The sequence below is a fragment of the Phoenix dactylifera genome, unplaced genomic scaffold (assembly GCF_009389715.1).
Source record: "Phoenix dactylifera cultivar Barhee BC4 unplaced genomic scaffold, palm_55x_up_171113_PBpolish2nd_filt_p 000051F, whole genome shotgun sequence".
NCBI classification, from domain to species: Eukaryota; Viridiplantae; Streptophyta; class Magnoliopsida; order Arecales; family Arecaceae; genus Phoenix; species Phoenix dactylifera.
In genome coordinates this window covers 1,878,722-1,900,672 of record NW_024067670.1, presented here as the reverse complement: position 1 = coordinate 1,900,672, position 21,951 = coordinate 1,878,722, and the positions used below count along the sequence as shown (strand labels likewise).

The 21,951-nt window shown below is 42.9% G+C and overlaps 2 protein-coding genes across 10 annotated transcripts in view; one reads left to right on the top strand and one right to left on the bottom strand.

Annotated features, from left to right (window-relative positions):
• The first annotated feature begins 9,045 nt into the window (after positions 1–9,045).
• LOC120104631 lies at positions 9,046–11,576 on the top strand. The gene is made up of 3 exons (XM_039116114.1): positions 9,046–9,790; positions 10,012–10,254; positions 10,741–11,576. Exons 1-3 carry the CDS (start codon positions 9,046–9,048, stop codon positions 11,574–11,576), a joined length of 1,824 nt encoding a protein of 607 aa, XP_038972042.1.
• Positions 11,577–16,187: 4,611 nt separating this feature from the next.
• LOC103695786 (translation factor GUF1 homolog, chloroplastic) overlaps positions 16,188–21,951 on the bottom strand; it is a 104,617-nt gene continuing 98,853 nt past the window's right edge. For 8 of the 9 annotated variants that reach the window (XR_005507010.1, XR_005507009.1, XM_039116100.1 and 5 more), the window contains one exon: positions 16,188–16,768. Coding sequence is in view for 6 of the 9 variants with exons in the window: in XM_039116097.1 (XP_038972025.1) it covers positions 16,673–16,768 (96 nt within the window). In the remaining 3 variants the exon portion in view is untranslated. Of the gene's footprint in view, positions 16,769–20,025; positions 20,056–21,951 lie in introns of those variants that run through there. The other variant, XM_039116099.1, reaches the window with a different exon arrangement.

Below are 21,951 nucleotides of genomic sequence, written 5' to 3'. Positions count from 1 at the left end.
TTTGTGTGGAGATTGATGCTTCTGAGGATCTCATTAAGGAATTTGATTTGCAATGCCCTAATGGGGAGCAAATATGTGTTGTTGTTGACTTTGAGTGGCTGCCTCATAAATGTGGACTTTGTGGAGTGTTTGGCCATTCGAATGACACTTGCCGTAAGGTGGCCAAGGAGAAAACAAAGCAAGTTTGGGTTCCTAAGATCGATGGTGGTGACAAAGTGGTGCCTAAGGTGGGTTCTACTAGTGAAGGTGAATGGCAAGAAGTTACAAGGTGTAAAAAAGAAATGTCACCGGTGGAATGTGGGGTACCTTCAACTTCTTGAAGGAATGTCCTTGTTGAAGGCGACCAAACGGATGAAGAAGTGGGCTGACATAAAGCGGCGGGCAGCTGAATTTTAGGTTGGTGATCGGGTATTGGTAAAGCTTTACCATCACATGAAATTGAAGTCGGGCTACCATAAATTGGAGAAGGTATGAAGGTCCCTTCATCATCACACATCAAATTGGAGAGACAGCATACCGATTATCGCTGCCTTCCAAGCTGAAAGTGCACCCGGTGTTCCACGTGTCCTTGTTGAAACCATTCAGAGAGGACACAACTGACCCTTCTCGGGCTCGAAGCGGGCGAGCTCCAGTGGCCGTACGAGTTTACACCAAGAAGATTTTTGAAATCAAGGCGGACAGGAAAAAGGGTAACCATGTGCAATACTTAGTCCGATGGAAAGGACTATCAGATTCAGAAGCAAGCTGGAAATATGGTGACGAACTATGGCAGTTCGAGGATATCATCAACGAATACCACCTAGCCTCGTCAGGGGCGACTTCGGCTTAGGTGGGGGAGGGAATCACGGCTCCTCGAATCGGGGTTGGACCGGACGCGAATCAAGGTATAAACCAGATCAGTTCGCTGGACGGGTTCGAGGTCTGACGGTGCTCTCTAGAGATTTGGGCAACTTGGAGACCAAATCTGGGCCCTAGGATCACCTAGGGAAACGTGTGCAAGATCTAGGAGGAATACCCAAGAGCATGGGGCCGTGGGCACGTGCTCCAAGGCGTGTATTGTTGAGAATACATGCTGGTTCATCATCAGGAGGAAAGCTGCTGCAACGAGACTGATTCAGCGTTGTGGGCTTATCTCGAAGCATGGACTGAATCCGAAAAATTGGGATGCATGGAAATATGTGCCACTGATGGAGGAATGTGGCATAAGTCTCCAGAAGGAAAGGGACACGTTTTAACACGTTTTTGTATCTGAAAACGTGTATGGTTAGAAGACGTGGCTGTAACGCTGTTTCCACGCGCTTTCACTTTGAGGGGCATTTTGGAAACTCTATAGAAGTCCGTTCAAAGTGGAAAGGTGCCATCTGGAAGGGTTTTTTTATCCCGAATCCAACGAATCCAGTTTTATGGTAATCTGAGTTCGTTTGGGGCACGAACTTGGCTGTTTTATCTGATTGCGCAGAATCCTGCGGGAATCAGGGTTTTGCTATCTTATATAGAATTCATCCTTATCTTGTGCATGGGAAGTTGAGTTCGGGAGGGACTTGTAATTGGATGTTGCTCCTCTATAAGAGGACCCTCAAAGGGGAGGGATTAGCATCCGGTAGCGCTGGAGAGGTCAGGAGAGCTTATTGTAATCAGTTGAGTGGTTATTCAATAAAGTTCTCTTCCCCTATATTTCTCCTTCTCCTTTGTGGTGTTTTCTGGTGTTGTGCTTCGCTGCATTATTGTTGTTAGGCGTGACCTAAGTCATAGAGACTAGGTACCCACGCCAGGAAGGCTGATCGGTTATCTTCGGTAGACCGAGCCGCACGTTATTGGGATTAACTCTGAAATCCCTTCGTACGTGACAATATGCATCTTATTTTCAGATCTGATTTAACATACAAAAACAGAAAATATATCAATCATAAATCTCTTTTAGACCTAATCTCAACATATTATGATTTTAGATTTAAATACAAAGATTAAAACTACTTTTAATCTTCTTTTCGTGGTTTATCTTCATGGGATTTGATCACAATGGCACCCCTACACGCCTTAGGAGACACCATTGAATGGGAAGAGAGGGTCATGAAACCCTTCTTTCTCCTATGACCAGACGGTCTGGTGATCCACCCAATCTAATTACTTGACTACTAGGATTAGAAATCATATTTTAAACATAAACATTTAAACACTACATGAACCTGGCTCTGATCCCATTGAAAGGAACCCTTGCGGCATGCATTATTTTTTAAAAATTTTTAGAAATCAGCGAAAGCAATTAAAAATTAAACTCTTTAATTTTCATGCATGCTTGAGATCTTATCTCTAACATAAAAATGAAAACCAAGATTTAAATGTTTATGTAAAGCATGAAACTTTGATTGTATGTCTAACATACAATTCTAAAATTTCAGCAACCATGTTTAAGATCTAATCATAATTTTTAATGAGATCAAATCTCATATCTGATTTGCTAGAGGTCTTTGATGAGACTCCTTGATCATGCTCTATAGCCGTACACGTGTTCGGCCTCTATGGATCGTCCATGCGAACCTCCAGGAAGATCGACATCTGCGGGAGTGCTAGCTCGCGTAGAGATGCTGCAATGGCTGAACCTTTTTCTTTCGAAGCACTCAACCTTTAATTTTTCTTCAAGAAGATGAAGGATGGAGATGAAGGAGAGGAAGGAGAAGAGGAGGACAGCACAATCTCAGAACTTTCAGAACCCTTTTGAAAACCCAAGAAGCATATCATGAACCCTAGGCGTGGAGGTCTTTTTATAGCCTTGAACCCCCACGCCACACCTCTATTTTTGCCAACTTATTTGGCTGATAAAATCTCCAAAAATTCTAAAAAATATGGCAGCTAAGAGGACAATAATTTCTCTTAATTTTGTGGAACACTCCTTCCCTAAGAAGGATTACCAAGGGGATAAGGATGAGGTGTCAATCTTCTCCAAGAGATAAAGCTAGACTCCTAAAATTTAGGGATTCTTCTCCTTATCCAATTCTGAATTTTTGGACTCATAAACCTTATCAAATAATAACTTCTAATTGACTTGGGTCAAGCATAATCCAATTGGGTCAAGTTCCATCAATTGGGTCAAGCTCAATCTACTTGGATCGACCCCAATCCAATTAGGTCAAACCCTGATGTAGCCCAAATTGAATCCTATTCAATTTGGCTCAACCTAAGCCCAATCATTCAATCAAATTGAGTTCATTAGCAATCTAATTGCTAATTAATCCTTCAATAATTCAATAATTATTTTATTGCAACCTTTGCTTAGGGTAGTTTGTCAATTGAATTAACCAATATACCCCTGGGCGATTCTTAATCGTTTGTCAGCCATTTGATCAACTTAGAAACTTCTATGTGTGTGACCCCATAGGTTCGAACCTAAGCCGGTAGAACAAGAACAACTTCCTATACTAATCAAAATGACCATCTAGCAATGGTACCCGACGTCCGGATAGGCCGAATGATTGCAAAGCAACATTCAAGAACCCTTGGACTATGGTTATCGTATAATTAATCCCTATGATTCCAGAGTTCTGTCAACTCTTTAATCAGTGCATCCAAAATATGTTTCAACTTTACAAATCCTATGACTCCTCAAAAGGATTATCCTGGCTAAGGTTTTGCTACATTGAACATAAGGGCATTATCTCCTGTCACCAGGAGGGGTTAACTCCATCTTGACCCACGCATCGACTTTGCAAGTACTTGACTGCACCCAGTAGCCTTCCATCACTAAATTAGAAATTCAGATAGTCTGATACCAAAGTACAGTGAATTGCTTGCAAGTCACCGTGGTAATCTTAGGTCTGAGGGATACCTATACCCATATCCACTCGGAACATCTCTTGACAGCAGAGCATTCCGAAAATGGTCACGTTCAGTGAAATATACTCCTACACTTTGCCTGTGTGTCATATCAGTGTCTCTACACTCTTTGGTTAAGAGGACAATCAAAGATATGGCACACAACGACCTATTCTTGATACTGCTATTGTCCTAGTAATAGCATATCGTTTGGTCGCGAACAGGTTTAAGGACTCATAGACAAGTCCTCCTTTATCTATTAAAAGACTCCTAAAGACTTCATCACATTACAAGAGTTTAAGAAGATGTACAAAATATATGCGATGAATAATGCCAAATAACATTTTATTAATTCATTGATTCATATACAATTCAATTATCAACAGGCTGACGATTGACTTTTACGACATAATTCCTAACAACTCTGTGATTACTCTATCAAGGCTAGTGAGTATGAGTCTAGCCCCGCTGTCCTCCAAGCCTGATGACCCATCTACATGTAGGATCCACGGCCGCTTTGTGGTCTTCTTTTTAGGGAGATCAGTACGATCTTCATCAAGTATGGTAAATTCCAATAGAAAATCCGCTAGCACCTGTGCCTTGATTGACGATCGAGGTCAGTACTCCAGGTCGAACTCTCCGAGCCCCACTGCCCATTTTGCCATCCGACCTATATTTTTGGGCTTTTGTATAATCTGCCTCACTAGCTAGTTGGTCAAGATTGTGACATAATGGGTCTAAAAATACGGTCGAAGCTTTCGAGCCGAGATGATGAGGGCGTAGACCATCTTTTCCAACCTAGAGTATTTGGTCTCGATGTCTCGTAGGATTAGGCTTGTGTAATAGGTCGGTCTTTAGCACCTTCTTTCTTCTCGCACCAAGATTGAACTCATAGCAGAAGGAGAAATGGCTAAGTATAAGTAGAGCATTTCTCCAACCTGTGGTTTTGTGAGGAGAGGCGACGACCTGAGGTACTCTTTTAGTCGATCGAAGGCCACTTGACACTCTTCAATCCATTGAAATCCCTTGGGAGGCAGTGCTCTGCCGATCTGGAGATGAACCTCGCAAGTGCGGCGATCTGTCCAGTTAGGCATTGGACTTCTTTGACATTCCATGGCAATTGCATCTCTTGCACTACTCGGATCTTCTCAAAATTTACCTCGATGCCTTGTTGCGTCACCATGAATCTCAAGAATTTCCTCGAGTTGACCCCAAAGGCGCACTTCATTGGGTTGAACTTCATTTGGTACCTCCTCTGAGTCGTGAAGGTCTCCTCTAGATTGGCTATGTGCTGCTCTGTTACTCGGCTTTCTATGAGCATATCATCCACATACACCTCCATGTTTTGGCCAATCTGCTCTTTGAAGATCATATTCACGAAGCATTGGTAAGTTGCCCTGGTATTCTTTAAGCCAAAGGGCATCCATCACCTTGTAGCAGTAGAGGCCTCTATCAGTAAGAAAGGCCATTTTCTACTCATCCTTAGGCGCTATTTGACTCTGGTTGTACCCATAGAAAGCATCCATGAAGGTCAGTAGCTGGTGCCTCGAGGTTGCATCCACGAGCTGATCAATCCTCGGAAATGGAAAGCTATCTTTTGGGCATGCCTTTTTTAGGTTAGTGTAGCCGATGCAGACTTGGCACTTTTCATTGGCTTTTATCACAAGAACAACATTGGCCAACCAGTCAAGATACCTACTTCACAGTCAAAGCTAGCCTCTAGGAGTTTGTCAACCTCGTAGTTTATGATTTGCTACCTTTTTATGGTGAAGTTCCTCTTTTGGATTCAGTTCATCCTTCATTTGCAAGAGAGACGGTCTAATGAGGACCTCTCTCTCTTCCTCCCTCCCTCTCTTATTTCTCTTCTTCCTTCGTGATCATCCTTCTTGTTGATTACGATTGTTCCTTCTTTTCTCTCTTATGTAGTTGGAGTAACCTCTTTTTGATCCGATTACTTTGGTGGTTTTTTTTTCTGCGGGATTGTTTGGTTCTGGTGGGCTCTTCTTTTCACCTCTTTGATGGATTCTCCTTCGAATGATGGTGAGGTGAAGAAGAATCTTGTTGGTGGTGGAGTTATTGGTTGTTTAGGCCCTGGTTGAGGTGCTTTGAATCTTAATCCGAGTGGGTCTAAGTGTGGTGGTGCTGCTAGTTCAAAGGTTGTTCTTAGTGACAAGAAGGGAGTGGTGGATGCTAGTTCTGCACGAATAGCCTTGGGGTTGCCAAATACCAAGGTTGGAGATGTTAATGGTGGCGTGCAAGTTGCTGGGTTGGATCATATGGTGCATACACTTGGAGATGAGAATGGAGGTCGGTTTGGAGCCATTGGTGATGGTGGTGTGCCTCCTCAAGGGGCAATACAGCCTCCTACAGCGGCAATACTCTTCCCTCAACAACTGCTGCGAAATTCAAATGGAGATTTTTCTATTGATGGCAAAGGAGCTATTTTCGGAAGTAAATTATTGCCTATGAATGATGCTGATTATGAAGGAAACTTTCCTTCCTTGCAAGCTAGTAATTATGGGAAGAATTTCAAAAATCTGCTGGCTTTAGAAGATTTAAATCTCTCCAAATTAAGTCAGCCACCCTCTCCTTCCTTTGTCTCTCAAGCCCAACTAGGTAACTTTCCTATATTGCAAGCTACTACTTTTGGGAATTATTTGAATGATCAGTTGCCTTTGGGAGATTCATTTATCTCCAAAAAAAGTCAGCCAGCCTCTCCTTCAAGTTTGAATCAAGCTCAAGGCCTCGGAGTGGGCTATGATCTTGTGGGGGCCGTGCATACCAATGGGCCTAGTGTGATTGTGGCTGAAAATCCTAAAGTTCAGCCTAGCTTTAGTATTGCGTGGGCCTCAATTGGTAGAACATTCCAAGACCTCTCATTCGTTACATTATGAACCACTATTGAGAGAAGAAGGTCGGGTTAAGGTGCTACCACCTCCTAGCATTGTTGAAGAAGGGTGTGAGGTATGGAAGACTACTCTCATTGGCTACTTTGTTGGAAATAAACTCCCATTTCCAATTGTGAATTCGATTGCTCATAAGATATGGGGTAGTTCGGGATTGAAAGAGGTTCTAGCTTCTGAAAGTGGCTTCTTCTTCTTCAAGTTTGATAGCGTTGAGCATGCATGCAACATCCTAGACAAGGCTCCTTGGCATATGGCGAATAGGCCGCTAGTGCTTAAAAGGTGGCAACCTAACTTGAAGTTGGCCAAAGAAGATATGCGGAAGATCCAGGTGTGGGTTCGGTTTTACAATGTGCCACTTGAATATTGGACTGTTCAAGGCTTAAGCTTTGTGGCTAGCGCTGTTGGGATTCCTTTGCATGCGGATCACATCACCCTTGCAAGGAAGCGACTTAGTTTTGTTCGGGTTTGTGTGGAGATTGATTCTTCTGAGGATCTCATTAAGGAATTTGATTTGCAATGCCCTAATGGGGAGCAAATATGTGTTGTTGTTGACTTTGAGTGGCTGCCTCATAAATGTGGACTTTGTGGAGTGTTTAGCCATTCGAATGGCACTTGCCCTAAGGTGGCCAAGGAGAAAACAAAGCAAGTTTGGGTTCCTAAGATCGATGGTGGTGACAAAGTGGTGCCTAAGATGGGTTCTACTAGTGAAGGTGAATGGCAAGAAGTTACAAGGCATAAAAAAGGAAAGTCACCGATGGAATGTGGGGTACCTTCAACTTCTCATTGTGAGAATAAAGGGTTGACAGCACTTTGTGGGTGTGAATTGGAGGCAACACCATCTAATGCGATTGTTTTACATTCACCTAGCTCGGAGAGGATGGATGAGAAGTCCACGCTTCCATTCATTGCTTTTGAGGACCTTCAGGATAATGTGGAATTTGAAGAGGGAGAGTGTTATTTTTCTGAAAATGATGTTGAAGAGCATACACCCAAAATGGATGAAACTACTCCACAACTGCTAGCTATTTGTGCTGATGGTGCTACTACTCCTATGGCTAATCAGATGACTATTAAGGCAAAGGACTCGCTTGAAAAAAAGAAGATGAAAGGGTCAGGTGGCAAGGGCAAGAAAGGGCGGAAATACTACTCCCCGAGGGGGGGGGGGGGGTAAATGGAGTTAATCCTTTATGGAGCTTGATTTCTCTCTCTTTTCTTAGTTTTTATGATTATTGGCTATTGGAATGTTAGGGGCTTGAATGACCCTTTCAAGCATTCAGAAGTGCAACAACTTATTCGAAAGGAAAGACTGTCACTTTGTGGTTTGGTGGAAACTAAAGTTAAAGAGAGAATAAAGAAAAGGTGGCGAACACCATCTTTCGAAATTGGGGTTTACTGTGCAACTATAATGCTTCTTCTCATGGACGGATTTGGACTGGTTGGAATCCACAAGAGTTGGATGTGGTTCTTATAAATTCATCTGACCAAGTGATGCATGTGCATGTTAGGGATTCCTCAATTGTGTATGGCTCTTTCATTGTCTTTTGTGTATGGTGATAATTGCCCTATTAAGCGGAGTGAATTGTGGGCTGATTTAGTTTCTCGCAGTGTGGGATGGGAATCTTCTCCATGGGTGCTCATGGGGGACTTCAATGCTATAAAGTCACAAGAGGAGATGGTTGGGGGCTCTCATAGTTGGCCTTCTTGGCAGAATGACCTTGCTACTTGTTTCTTTCAATCTGGTCTAAGTGATTTACGACAGAATGGCAGTCTCTTCACGTGGTCTAATCGGCAGGACAAGGCTCCTATTATGAAGAAGCTAGACCGGGTCTTTGCCAATTTGACATGGGAGTGTGACTTTTCAGGCTCTGAAGCTTACTTTCCTCCCTCCGGTGTTTCGGATCATTCTCCAATGGTGGTAACACTTGCTGCCTTACCTTCGCGAAAAGCACCATTTAAATTCTTTGATCCTTGGGCTGAGCATCCGCAATTTCTATCCGTGGTAGCTAAGGCATGGGCTATAGATATAAAAGGAAGTCCAATGTATCAACTATGCCATAAGTTGAAGCATTTGAAAGGGGAGTTGAAAAAGTTCAATAAGGAGTTCTTTGCAAATTGCCTCGGCGAGTGGTGCGAGCTAAAGAGGCTTTGGAGGAGGTACAACGTATGATTCAGCGTCATCCTCTTGACTCGACTTTTCACACCGAGGAGTCAATGCTCATTAAAGATTATTTGGAGTTGAGCAGAGCGGAAGAAAGTTTTTTTGAAGCAAAAGGCTCGGGTTCAGTGGCTGAATTTGGGAGACAAGAATTCGAGGTTCTTCTTCCAATCTATGAAGCTTTTTCAGAGTCGTAGCAAGATCACATCTATTTCTACTGATGATGGGGCTCGGGTGGAGACTCCGGATGAGGTCAGTGACACCATTGTGCAGTTCTTTCAGAATCTTCTAGGTTCTCATGAGGTTGCGGGTGTTGATGAGGACATGCTTCAGCGAGTCCTTTCAAAGCGGCTCACTGAGATTCAGAGGGAGGATTTAGATCGATCTGTTTCAGATGACGAAATAAAGATGGCGATGTTCTCTTTGAAGGACAACAAGGCTCCCGGTCCAGATAGTTTTAGTGCTGGCTTCTTTAAGAAGGCTTGGAATATAGTTGGGGCAGATGTCATAGCGGCTATCCAATCTTTTTTCTCCTCCGGGCATCTTCTGAAACAAGTAAATGCTACAACACTTTCTTTGATTCCTAAGATTCAAAACCCTACCAAGGTAAAGGACTTTAGACCAATTTCTTGTTGTAACACTGTTTACAAGTGTATTGCAAAGCTCATAGCAAATAGGGTGAAGGTGGTACTTCCGGGATTGGTGGGATCTTTCCAAACGGCCTTTGTTGTGAGTCGACGTATTAGTGATAATATTATCCTCTGCCAAGAGTTAATGCGGAACTATCATCGCTCTGGTGGCTCTCCGAGATGTGCTCTTAAGGTGGATCTAATGAAGGCATATGACTCTGTTCAGTGGGATTTTTTACTGGCTGTATTACGTGTTATGGGGTTTCCAGATAGAGTTGATGGATTGCGGAGTATATCTCCACTACTCGCTTCTCCATCTCTATTAATGGCGAACTTCATGGATTCTTCCCTAGGGGTCGGGGCTTGCGGCAAGGGGATCCTATGTCACCTTATCTTTTTGTCCTAGCCATGGAGGTCTTTTCGGGTCTGATGGCTAATATGGTAAGGGACAGTGGTTTCAAGTGCCATTGGCGTTGTGAAAAGAAAAAGATCTCTCACTTGTGTTTTGCAGATGATCTTATGATTTTCTGTAAAGCGGATTTGGCTTCTGTGTCTTTGATCGGTGGTTGTCTTCAGCAATTTCGAGACTTCTCTGGACTTATACCAAATCCAGATAAGAGCAGCATGTTCATTTGTGGAGTGCCTTCCGAGCTTCGAGTGCAGCTTTTGGATATCCTCGGGTATAATGAAGGAGCGCTTCCGATTAGGTATCTTGGTGTGCCACTTATAACGACTAAGTTAAAGGCTACTGATTGTAAGGTGTTGGTGGACCGGATTATTGCCAAAACCAAGAGTTGGACTTGCTGTGCTCTCTCCTTTGCAAGTAGATTACAACTCATCAAATCTATTTTGTTTTCCATCCAAGTTTATTGGTCCTCCTTATTCATCTTGCCCAAATCAATTATTAAGAAGGTGGAATCCACTTTATGCTCTTACCTTTGGAAGGGTTGTGAGCTTAGCACTAGAGGTGCGAAGGTAGCATGGGACAATATTTGTTTGCCTAAGGAGGAAGGGGGTTTGGGCATTAAGAACATGGTGACTTGGAATAGGGCAGCCATGACCAAACACTTATGGGCTCTCTGTAATGATGACGGTAACTCTCTTTGGTCTTCTTGGGTTCGCTCTTATCTTTTGCGAGGCAAAAGTATTTGGAAGATCAAATGCCCCAAGGATTGCTCTTGGAGTTGGCGGAAGATTCTTAGTCTTCGCAGCCTTGTTCGATGGAAGATGAGATATTGAGTGGGCAATGGGAGTAGTATTTCACTTTGGTTTGACCATTGGCATCCCCTTGGTCCTCTTATTGAGGTGTTTGGAAAAAGGTTTATCTATGATTCTGGCCTTGGGCAGAATGCCAAGGTGGAGGCTATTATTGACGGCCAGGAGTGGCACTGGCCTATCTCTCGCTCCCCTGCATGGCTTGAGCTCATTAGTAGTACTCCTACTTCATTCCGGCCAGATAGCAGAAGGCCGGATGTCTTGCAGTGGATTGATGCTCCGAAGGGTTCCTTCTCTGTTCGTGGTGTTTGGGAGTCGTTGCGCCCGCGTCATAGTAGAGTGGACTGTTGGAAGCTTGTTTGGCATAGCCAAGCTATTCCAAGGATGTCCTTTATTCTTTGGTTAGACATTCGGGATGCCTTGTATACTCAAGCTAAGCTTATACGCTTTGGCATTATTCAGGTCGCCCAATTTGTTTTGTGTGGGGGTGGGCATGAGGATGTGGATCATTTATTTTTTGAGTGCCCATTCTCTCAGCGCATCTGGTCCGTTCTTTGTGCGAAGTGTAATATTTCATGGGCCTCGCGTAGATGGATGGATACGATCTCTTGGCTTTCTCACATGGATGGTCGTTCACTCTTGGGTCGAACTACAAAGCTTATGGTGGCAGCTGCGGTCTACTACATTTGGAGAGAACGTAATGCTCGTTTGCATGGCAATGGCCCTACACATGAGTGTGTTCTTCTGAGAGAGATTACTTTTTGTATTGTGACTCGGATTAATCTCACACGGGGTGTGATTCCATCTCCTGCTAATAGATGGTTTCACAGTTTGTGGGGATTCTCTGATGATATCTTTTGACACTCTCATCATTTTGTTCTTACAAGCTTTGTAGTTAGTTGTTGTGGCTAGATGGGTATGCCCTCCTAGCCTTTGATTTCTGGGGTATGCCCCTGTGCATTTGTACGTCATTTCTTCAATTTGGATATATACACACTTACCTTTATCCAAAAAAGAAGTTCCTTTTCCTTTGCAACAAAGGTCAATGAGTTGGGTCGACGTTGAGCTTGTGAACTATCACCTTAGGACTTATACCTGGCATGTCGGTAGATGACCAGGCGAAGACATCAGCATTGGCCCGAAGAATGCCAATCATCCTGACTCAATTTTCTTGGTCTAGTCTTGAGCCGATCTGCAAGTCCTCCTTCAGTGGGACCATCACCAGCTCTTCGGCCGATTCTCCCTACTGCTTCTTGAGCTCATCCCTTATGTCGAGCCTCTCAATCTGTAGAGTCTCCACTGGCTTTTTTCATTTGAGGGTGGCCATGTAGCATTGGCGAGCTACTACTTGGCCACCTCAAATTTCTCCAACCTTGCTTTTTACGGGGAATCAAATGGGCAAGTGTTAAGTTTAACACCATAGCTTAGAAGGTATTGAGGCCAGGTTGGCCTAAAATTGCATTGTAAGCTAAGGGGACCCAAACCACCAGAAAGTTCAGCCTCAGTGTGCTGCTTTGAGGCTCTTGTCCTGTGGTGACCGGCAGATTGATCACGCCTTCTATGGGGACAAAGTCCCCTGTGAAGCTAACCGAAGGGGAATTGACTTTCCAAAGTTGTTCGGGAGGTAGCTTCATTCTTTGGAAAGTATCATAGAACAACAAGTCAGCCGAACTTTCATTATCAATTAGTATTCTCTTTACATCATAATTTGCAATTTCAAGAGAAATAACTATAGCATTGTCATGAGGAGTCTAGAGTCCTAGGTCGACGTCGAAGAAAGTGATGATGTCTCCCATATGCTGTCTCTTCGGGGCAGCTTCGACTTCTTGGGGGGCTCAGCTGCTCGAAGCACTTGGATCCTCAAGAGGCCTGCGAGTGATTGTGTTGATGATGCCTACTGTCGGACGATTGTCGATTGGCTCCAAGGGTGGCAGATTAGTGGTCAAAGCAGGAGCTCTTCAGTCTTGTCGAGCGTGCACGTATTGGTGTAGCCACTTGCACCTTTGAGTTCCTCGATCTCGTCCTTGAGTTGGATGTACTCTTCGGTGTCATGGTCGTGGTCCTGGTGGAAGCGGTAGTACCGCTTCTGGTATCTCTTGATCGCTAAGACCTTTATCTGATGCAGAGGGTAGAAGTAGCCTCGGAGTCCTTAGAGCTATAAGAAGAGTGTACCTTTCAAACTTTTGAGGAGGGCTCTTTGGCCGTCGCGAGCTCCTTTTTAGGAGGGCTCTTCTGCCAGCAAATTCTCAATGGGAGGTCATAGCCTTCTCCGCATTGGCATACTTTTCTGCTCATGCCAATATTTCGGCAAAGTTGGCAGAAAAGTGCTTCTCAAAGGAGAAGAGGAAGCGTGACAGTTGCAAGCCACCTTTTATTGTTGACATTGTGACCGACTGATCCAGGTTGCAGACCTCTAGTGTCGCCGGATTAGAGCGGATGACAGTCTTTGAAGGACTCTTTCTCCCTCTGCTTGATATCGAACAACGTGTCCGAACTAAGACATCATCTTTGGATGGAGACGAAGTGTGTCGTGAAGAGGCGGGCGAGCTACTCGAAGAAGTGGATGGATTCGAGCTGAAGCCCGAAGAACTAGAACTGAGTCGCCTTGCCAAGGGTCATAGGGAACACCTTACAAAGCATGGCGTCAGTGGCTACATGTAGCATCATGTGAGCATTGAAGCTCTCCAAGTGATCTAGAGTGTCGGTGATGTCGTCGCACAACTTTACTTGGGGCATATTGAACTGAGGTGGGATCTATTCATTCAAGACCTACCGAGAGTAGGGGAGATCGAAGAAAAGTTGAGGTCGTTGTTCGCTCTCAGAGTTTGTACCATGAGGGCCTAAATCGGTTGACCCATTTCCTTGATTCTCCTATCGAGGTCGGCATCCTGCTAGGGCGGGGGCTCCACATGGCCAGGAGGTAGGAGGCTTGAAGTAGTGTCTTTGCCAGAATGGGGGCTTAGAGTGACCCATTTCCCATCTCAATTAGGACTGCTTCGATGAGTGTGTCAACTCTAGCGAGACCTCTTGAGGTTCCGACCCCGAGAGTGGTGGCTAACCCGACACATGTGGTGCGCTGGCGACTAAGAGTGGTGACTGGGCTAATCGGACTCTAACTGGACCTGGTCTGGTCATGTAGCTGCCTGCTGTAGACTTTGGACCACTGCGGTCAGTGCCTACACCTGTTGAATGAGCAAGGGACTGCTTGTTGTCCACAGGCACGGGTTTTTTTTGGCAGAGCAGGTTTTGGGCTTTCCAACTATCCTCGGAAGGTCTGAGCACAGCGTTGTGAAGCAAGCGATGTACTGCGAGATCCTCATGACCTCATATTGGCAATTTATTCCTTTGTTAGATATCAATGCCGTTGGGGAGTGTCCTTCCGCTAGCGCTAATCTATTGCCGCTAAATTTGGATAGAGGTCGAAGCGTAACCCAAGATGACTTTGAGGTCGCCGGGTACCGAGCCGAGCAAGGTGGCTAAGGTGTGCCTGTAGCTGGCTTCCTCCAGAGGCATGCAAGAAGTCCACTCCTTGGAGACTTTCCGACGAAGGACCCTTCGATACGTAAGTCAGGATAGAGAGGCAACAGTATGGAAGAAAGAAATTTCAGCAAAGAGTGGTTCTCTGTGATATATCTGCATGATATCACATACTTGAGACCCCTTGGATTGCCCCTTTATATAGGGGTGTCAATTTTGTCGTTACCTAGGTTGGTGTGATGTGCACTAGTCACTAGTAGTATGACTTCGGCATGGGCGGCATATGGTACTGACCATGCGTCGGATGCAGAGCTGCCACTATGGCTAGTTGCATTCACGATGGCCGATTGCCCAGACTGTTCCTACACTACTTTAGTGGATTCGTCTTTATACTAGTTAAGCCCTTCCTTTTTTTGTGTTCCTATGCATTTATACTCTTTGGAGATGGTTGGAACACTTTTCTAGCCACTAGATAGGTAATAGAGTCGTTGTGAGATAAAAATAGCCGTTTTGATTCACAAGAAAACTCGCACTTTTCTAGCCGTATTGTAAGCGTAGAGGGGTCGACTCACCATTTTTAGGAGTTGACTCGTGATCTTCAGGAGTCGGCTCGAACTTGTTGTAGCTTTTGCTGTGCTTGGTCTTTTTACTGTGGCCATTGTGGAGTCGGCTTTCTTAGTTTAAGGTCGACTCGTCAGCTGACTGAGGTCGACTCGTTGTTATCAAAGATCGACTCTTCAATGGACTAAGTTTCACTGCTTTTGTCTCCTTAATGTGGTCGTTCAAGGGTCGACTCGTCTGTTTCTAGGGTCGACCCTTGTTTGTCTAGAGTCGGCTCGTGGTTCCAATGGGTCGACTCGCCAGTGCGACAAATCTTTCAGCTCTCTATCCTTTCGCTGTGGCCATTTAGGGGTCGACTTTGGCTAAACTGGAGTTGGCTCATGTGCTTTATGGGTCGACTTGTCAATGTGATAAATTTTTTAGCTTTTTGTTTGTCTTTTGAGACTGTTATGCAATCGACTCGCTATCTGCTGGAGTCGATTCTGAAGGCGTATCAGATAGCGATAGTATGTCAAAGTCAACTTGTTGCAAGCTTGAATCGATTTTTAAAAAAGCTCTCTCTATCTTGTATATGAGCTTTCAAAAAATATTTTTATAGCTTTTTTGTAGTTTATCTTCTTGATGTAGAGCTCCAGATAAATGATCTGCTTTTGAGAGTAGTTGAAGGCTTTCTTCTTATTTTTTGAAATTAATCAATTAAACTCAAAGTAGTAAATTAGTCAACATTTTACTCAGCTATTTTGTATCATCAAAATCATCCCTTTAGGATCAATACGATTGGCTCCTGGAGATGAAGTTGCTCATCTCGATTGACTAGCTCCTCGGTCGGTTGGCTCCTCGGCTGGGGCAAAAGTAACCTACCTCAATTTATACCAATGTTGTCGAAGTCAGTCTGGTCCGAGGACGAGGTGTTCAGTATTTTTCTCATCACCTCCAAAATTTATCCCACAACTAAATGCAGCCTTAGGCTTCGGCAAGTTAGAGCTTTGAGCGTGTGATAAAAAGCAAGACCGATTGACTTGTGGACGCAATACTTGCTTATTTTAATTTTGGTACCGAGATTTGAAAAGTTTCTTCCGCCGCCGGCTTGTTTGGCAGTGAACAAATTTTGGGCCTACTATGTTTGAAAGTACATGGGAATGCTGTTCATGGTCCATGAATAGTTTTACATGTATTTTGAATAAGTACAGGAGACCGTCGAGAACTCTGATAATTATACCCTGCCTGTATGATTCAGGAATGTTGTTAGGACTGGATTACAGGTTGAAACCTTCCATGTTCATTGTGTTCATTGGGCATAGCTCTAAAAGCTCTAAGACGTTGCCATGTCTCTAGCTTGTGCATTCAAGTTGGGGGTGTGAGAAGGATCTTCTTGATCCTTGATATGAGAAATGAGAACATAATAGAATCCGACACTTATTCAAGCAATCAATATGATAATAATAAATACTCTACTACATTATGGAAAGCTAATAGAATCTGACTCTTATTCAAATAAAAGTGCATATTGATTGGATCAATCTCAGAGATTTACAAATCATTTTATGTAAGAAAAATTTGAAGATTTTTTCCTGCTCATACCCCCTAAGCTGTGGAATGAATGCTGCATATAAATTAATAAATGCTTCATTTTGTCCTTCTGAGTGTATTTTGGACGTACAAGTCAGCATTCTGGCCAAGCAAAAGACTGTTTAGGTGCAAGCAATTGATAGAAGTGGAAAAATCAACAAGCGAGCAACTCGGGGCCTTTAATGTCCATTAGCTGCAAGCATATGGGAAGAAGAATGACGGGTAAATTATGAAGCCTGCATTGCTCTTCTTATAGAACTTGGATATCTCTTGAGCACATGATGGCGAGAAAAGTTGCTAGCAACAGACAATTATTTTGGCTCTTTGATTGATTTTGATTACACAGGATATCATATCACTTCCTTTTCTAGTCTCAAAACAGCCATAAAGGCTTCTTGTGGTACTTCAACCTTGCCAATTGCTTTCATCCTTTTCTTTCCTTCAGCCTGACAAATCATGCAAATGGTGAGAGTTGGTTCACAAAATTATCAAGTTCCTATTAGGTGCTTGATTGGTGTTCATGGTTGGTCAATGAAATGTCATTTGTTAAGCATAGAATAACTCCATTACTTTATGTGACAATGGATGCTTGGCCTTTTTCACATCAGCATTCAGAGGAAAACGGGTAACAGTAACATATCAGAAGTTGCATTTGACTTTAATATATGAATCATGCTAGCACTGCTCAAAGTAGCACACATGATCTGTTTCAACCCTGTGCGTTACATGCAGATGGAGACAAAATTCAGTTATACATTAAATCCGTTAAACCAATCATGAAGTACACCTTAAGCCACATGCAATGAATTTAAATGCCACCAGTAAAAACAAAACATGACATCATGTCAGAGACTATTTCAGGTCCACTTGAGTATAATAAACATGGAAGTGCAGAATTTCTAATTTTTAGTTTATTAGTATTTCAAAGTCGTAAATTAGGATCTCCTAAAGTTACGTTTCCTATCAATAGATTTTCTGATTGAGGCCCCCACATTAGGATTGGTACTCAGGATCAACTCTCACTATCCCCATACCTAACACCTAACAATAATGCTATTATTTGATTTTATAGATTACCAACAAACAATTACTCTAAATAATGATCAACCCAATGGTTTTTGGACCCCTCCGAACTGTTGATCAAATAACATAACAGTTGTATACCAGGATGCCATACATAATATTATAAATTGTTGACAGTATAAAATTACTTTTACAATAAATAAGGCAATGGTGTTTTATTATATGCAAAGCAATACAATAAGAGGTATCCACAGTGTTGTCATCAAAATGTTACCACTAGTATGTTAAATATTTCTAACTACTGATAATACTTAGGCCCTGTTTGGGGGAGCTGTTAGTAGCAGAGCTTTTGGAAGTAAAGCTGTTAGAAGTAGAGCTGTTTAAAGCAGAGTGTTTATAAAATGCTGTTTGCTGTTTGGTAACTATATTTCTAAAGTGCTGTGACACTTTAACATGTGTTTGGTAAACAAACTGAGAAAGTACTTTTGTGTGACAAAATAAATGACCATAAAGGACATTACCAGTATTATATAACAGAGCATAATAAAATATAATATGTATTAATACATAAATATATGATATAGTATAATATTAATATAATGTAATATAATATTAAATTATTTAAATAACATATCAATGTATTATGATATAATGTAATATAATATTATATTTATAGTATAATACAATAATAAATATATAAAATATTATAATTATTAGTGTAAATTAATTTTTCATCCTTCTAATGACCATTTATCTTTCTAACAAATAGAGAGAAAGGAAGAAGAAGATTGAGAGGGAAAGGGAGAAAGGAAGAGGCAGGATAAGGATTTTGGGGAAAAAAGTGTGATTTAAATGGGGGTATTTTGGTTCAAAAAACAGCTTCCCAATAAAACTGAAAACAATATTTTCGAAAAGCTCCAAATTGGAGCTTCTCCCCAAAAGCTGTTTTCAGCTTCCCGCAAAAGTTGAAACAGCTTTTCGAAAATTTTACCAAACACCATTTTTTATCTAAAAGTACTTTTGGAGGACCAGAAAATGCTTTTTGGTCCTCCAAAAGCTCCTCCAAACATGGCCTTAGTCAATGTACTTTTCAATAAGTGGTATAACATACCAGTATATTAAATATTTCTAAACAACATTTTCAAATTTCTGGCAAAATAAATGCCATTATAAAGCTAAAGCTACGTGAACAGTAACAACCGAAAGTGAAAAACTGAAAAAAGGGCCAACAAATCATGCATGTGGTGAAATCAAGGTTTGAAATATCAAGTGTTCAACCAATATCAACCAAGGATGTGTCTAGTACACACCATATTACACACTGCATCAACAAAGGATATTCACCAATATTCTTTTGTCGGGTTACTCCCGCACGCGTTGCGACGATCGCAGCGGAAACACACGCGCGAGATCGTTCATCACATGAACGTCCCAGGAAAGGTAGAATTCAAAAAAATTCTGAGTTCACAAACTCAGAAAATTATGAATTCAAAGGAAAGATTAAAATTAAAAACTTGATTAATTTAATAACTATAACAATAGCAATAGTAAAGATCATATCTTTACCTTTGAGCGGGTAGATCTTCACCGCAATCTGATGATCGTAGAAGTCGGGTTCGCTTGAAGCCGCACAAGTGTCCGGCCTCTACGGGTATCCACACGAAGATCTGGATCGATCAAGGTCGTGATCTCACCGGGGTGCTAGCTCCCTTGCAGAGATCCCTTTTAATGGTTGGAACTCCTCTAAGCAATCAACTCTTGTTTGCTCTCAAGAGGAGGAAGGAGAAGGAAGAAACACATTCTTTTCTTTCCTTTGCCATGGAAGAAGGAAGGAGGAGAGAAGAGAGGAACACCTTCCTCTCTGTGTTCTTCCATGTGGTTAATGAAGAGGAGGAAGAAGACTCCAATCTTGCTTCCCTTTTCTTTTCCCTTGTGGATGGAAGAAGAAGAGGAGAGGAGGCCGCCAAGCATGAAAAGGAACCAAGAACCAAAAGGGGCCAGCCCCTTTTTATTCTTTTCTTTCTTATGATGCCCTAGGTGTGGACTCCTAAAAATTAGGAGGAGCCACGCCCCCAAGCCCCTCATCAGCCCTTGGATCAAATTAGGAGGGGTACACGCCCCTCTTTTTCCTTTTTGATCATGCACGCCCCATCCTAATCCAAATTAAGTTGGGGCGTGGGCTAATTTCATTTGGATGTTTTAAGCCTCTTCTAAAGAGGATTAGGTGGCCATGTGGAGTCTTTATCCATAAGAGTCCTAATCCAATTAGGACCCAATTGGATCATGACTTAATTGAACTCTTCAATCCTAATCCAATTAGAAGTCATCTTCATCTATTAGACCAAAATTAATTAGGACTTTAGAAATCCTAATCCAAGTAGGATTCATATAATTTTAGTCCTAATCCAATTAGGACTTTAGGAATCCTACTCCAAGTAGGACTCTAATAATTTGAAGTCCTAATCTAATTAGGACTCTAGGAGTCCTACTCCAAGTAGGACTCTTGAACCTTATCTAATAAGATTGAGCCCAATTAATTAAGTCCAATTAATTCAATCAAATTGCAATCCAATTGCAATTATTCCTTTTTCAACTCACTAACTCTTAGTGGGTTAAACCAATTATCAAATAAATTGATAATCAAGAACTATTGCGACTCTAAATCGCAATTCAACCATCAGATCGATCAGATCCTCTATTGTGTGTGACCCTATAGGTTCTATTCTGTCTGGTAGTGAGATATATTGTGATTCCTATCACAATATCATTGAAACTCCTTTCAATGGGTTGGAACAATTCCAACGCTTCTATTTTTGTCTTCGTTGTTTGCCTTTTGTTTGAGTTCAAGTCGTTGCCCCAAGCTTCGACATTGTCTTGTAGATCTTTTTGCTCGGCTTCTGCCGAGGTCAATGTATGTACTAAAAAATAATAAAAGCAAAGAATTTTCTAAAGTAACTGACTTCGATCTTTACTTGTGTTGTTCGTTTCTTGGTTTGAGTTCGGGTTGTTGCACCGAACCTTCTCCGTGAAGAGCTTTAGCTTGTCTTAGGCTCCACGATCAATCTTTCTAGAGTTCGGCTTCTGAGAAATTCTAAACTTGGTTGAAAGAAGTCTCAGGTCGGCCCAGAGTGTCTCCTTTGTTGATCATCTCTGGACTATGGTCCTAAAGGCATCCCTGGACTACGGTCCTAAAGAAATTTCGAGTGGGCTCGCTCTTGAGGTCCCAGGTCGGCCCGGGGTGTCTCCTTTCACCTATGGACTACAATCCCAGAGGCATATCTGGACTATGGTCCCAGAGAAATTCCAAGTGGGCTCAGACTTGAGGAGGTCCTAGGTTGGCTTGGGGTGTCTCCTTTCATTAGGCATCTTTGGACTATGGTTCCAGAGAAATTCCGAGTGGGCTTGGTCTTGAGGTGGTCCCAGATCGGTCCGAGGTGTGTCATTTCACTCTAGACTACAGTCCCAGAGGCATCTCTAAAACTATGGTCCTAAAGAAATTCCGAGTGGATTCGGTCTTGAGGAGGTTCTAGGTCAGCCCGATGTGTCTCCTTTCATCTCTAGACTATGATTCCAAAGGCACCTCTAGACTATGGTTCTACAGAAATTTCGAATGGGCTCGGTCTTGTAGATTTTTGGACTACGATCCTAGAGGCATCTCTGGGCTATGATCCTAGAGAAATTTCGAGTCGGCTCGATCTTGAGGAGGTCCCAAATCGGCCCCTAAGTTGTCTTCCTTGTCGGCCATCTTTAGAGTTATCGCTCTTAGAGGGATTTCGAGCGAGCTTGGTTTAAGGAGGCCCCAAGCTTCCCTGAGGGTCTCCTTTATTGGGGTCTGGGCGTCTCTAGGGTGTCCTAAGTCGAATACGGTCACTATGGTCGTTCGATCTGAAAGATAAAAACGACAAGAGGATTTCTATTAAATGAAGGTTGTCAGAGTTTCAAGTTCGTGGAATTGGAGCATCATTGAGGTGCTCCAGCTTGTATGTCCCTCGTCGCATTGTTTTAGTTATCCAAAATGGTCCTTCCTAGTTCGGGCTCAACTTTTCGAGCTCCTTTGGCTGAGCTTCGCACTTCCTGAAGACGAAGTCGCCAAGTCGGAAGAGCATGCCCTTGACCTTGGAGTTGGAGTACCTGGCCGCTTTTCTCTGGTACGTCGCCAAGCAGACTCGAGCTTGCTCCCTCCTAATTTCTTCCAGGAGATTGAGGTTTGCCCGGAGCTAATCTAAGTTCGTCTGGTCATCGAAGCTTTCTACATGGTGTGATGGAAGCCCGATCTCCAGTAGGATCATTGCCTCCATTCCAAAGGCGAGGTTGAAGGGCGTCTCCCTATTGGAGATCCGATGTGTCGTGCGGTATGCCCATAGGACACTGTACAACTCTTGGTCCCATAGCCCTTTTGCTTAGTAGTCTTGCCTTTAGCCCCATAGGATAGTCCGGTTGGTCACCACAGCCTCTTCGTTGGTCTACGGGTGTGTTACCAAGGTGAACCGACGGTTGATCCCGTGTTTGGAGCAGAACTTGAATTGGGCATTGTCGAATTGGCGCCCGTTGTCTGTAAAGATCACTCGAGAGAGTCTGAACCAGCAAATTATGGCCTTCCAGACGA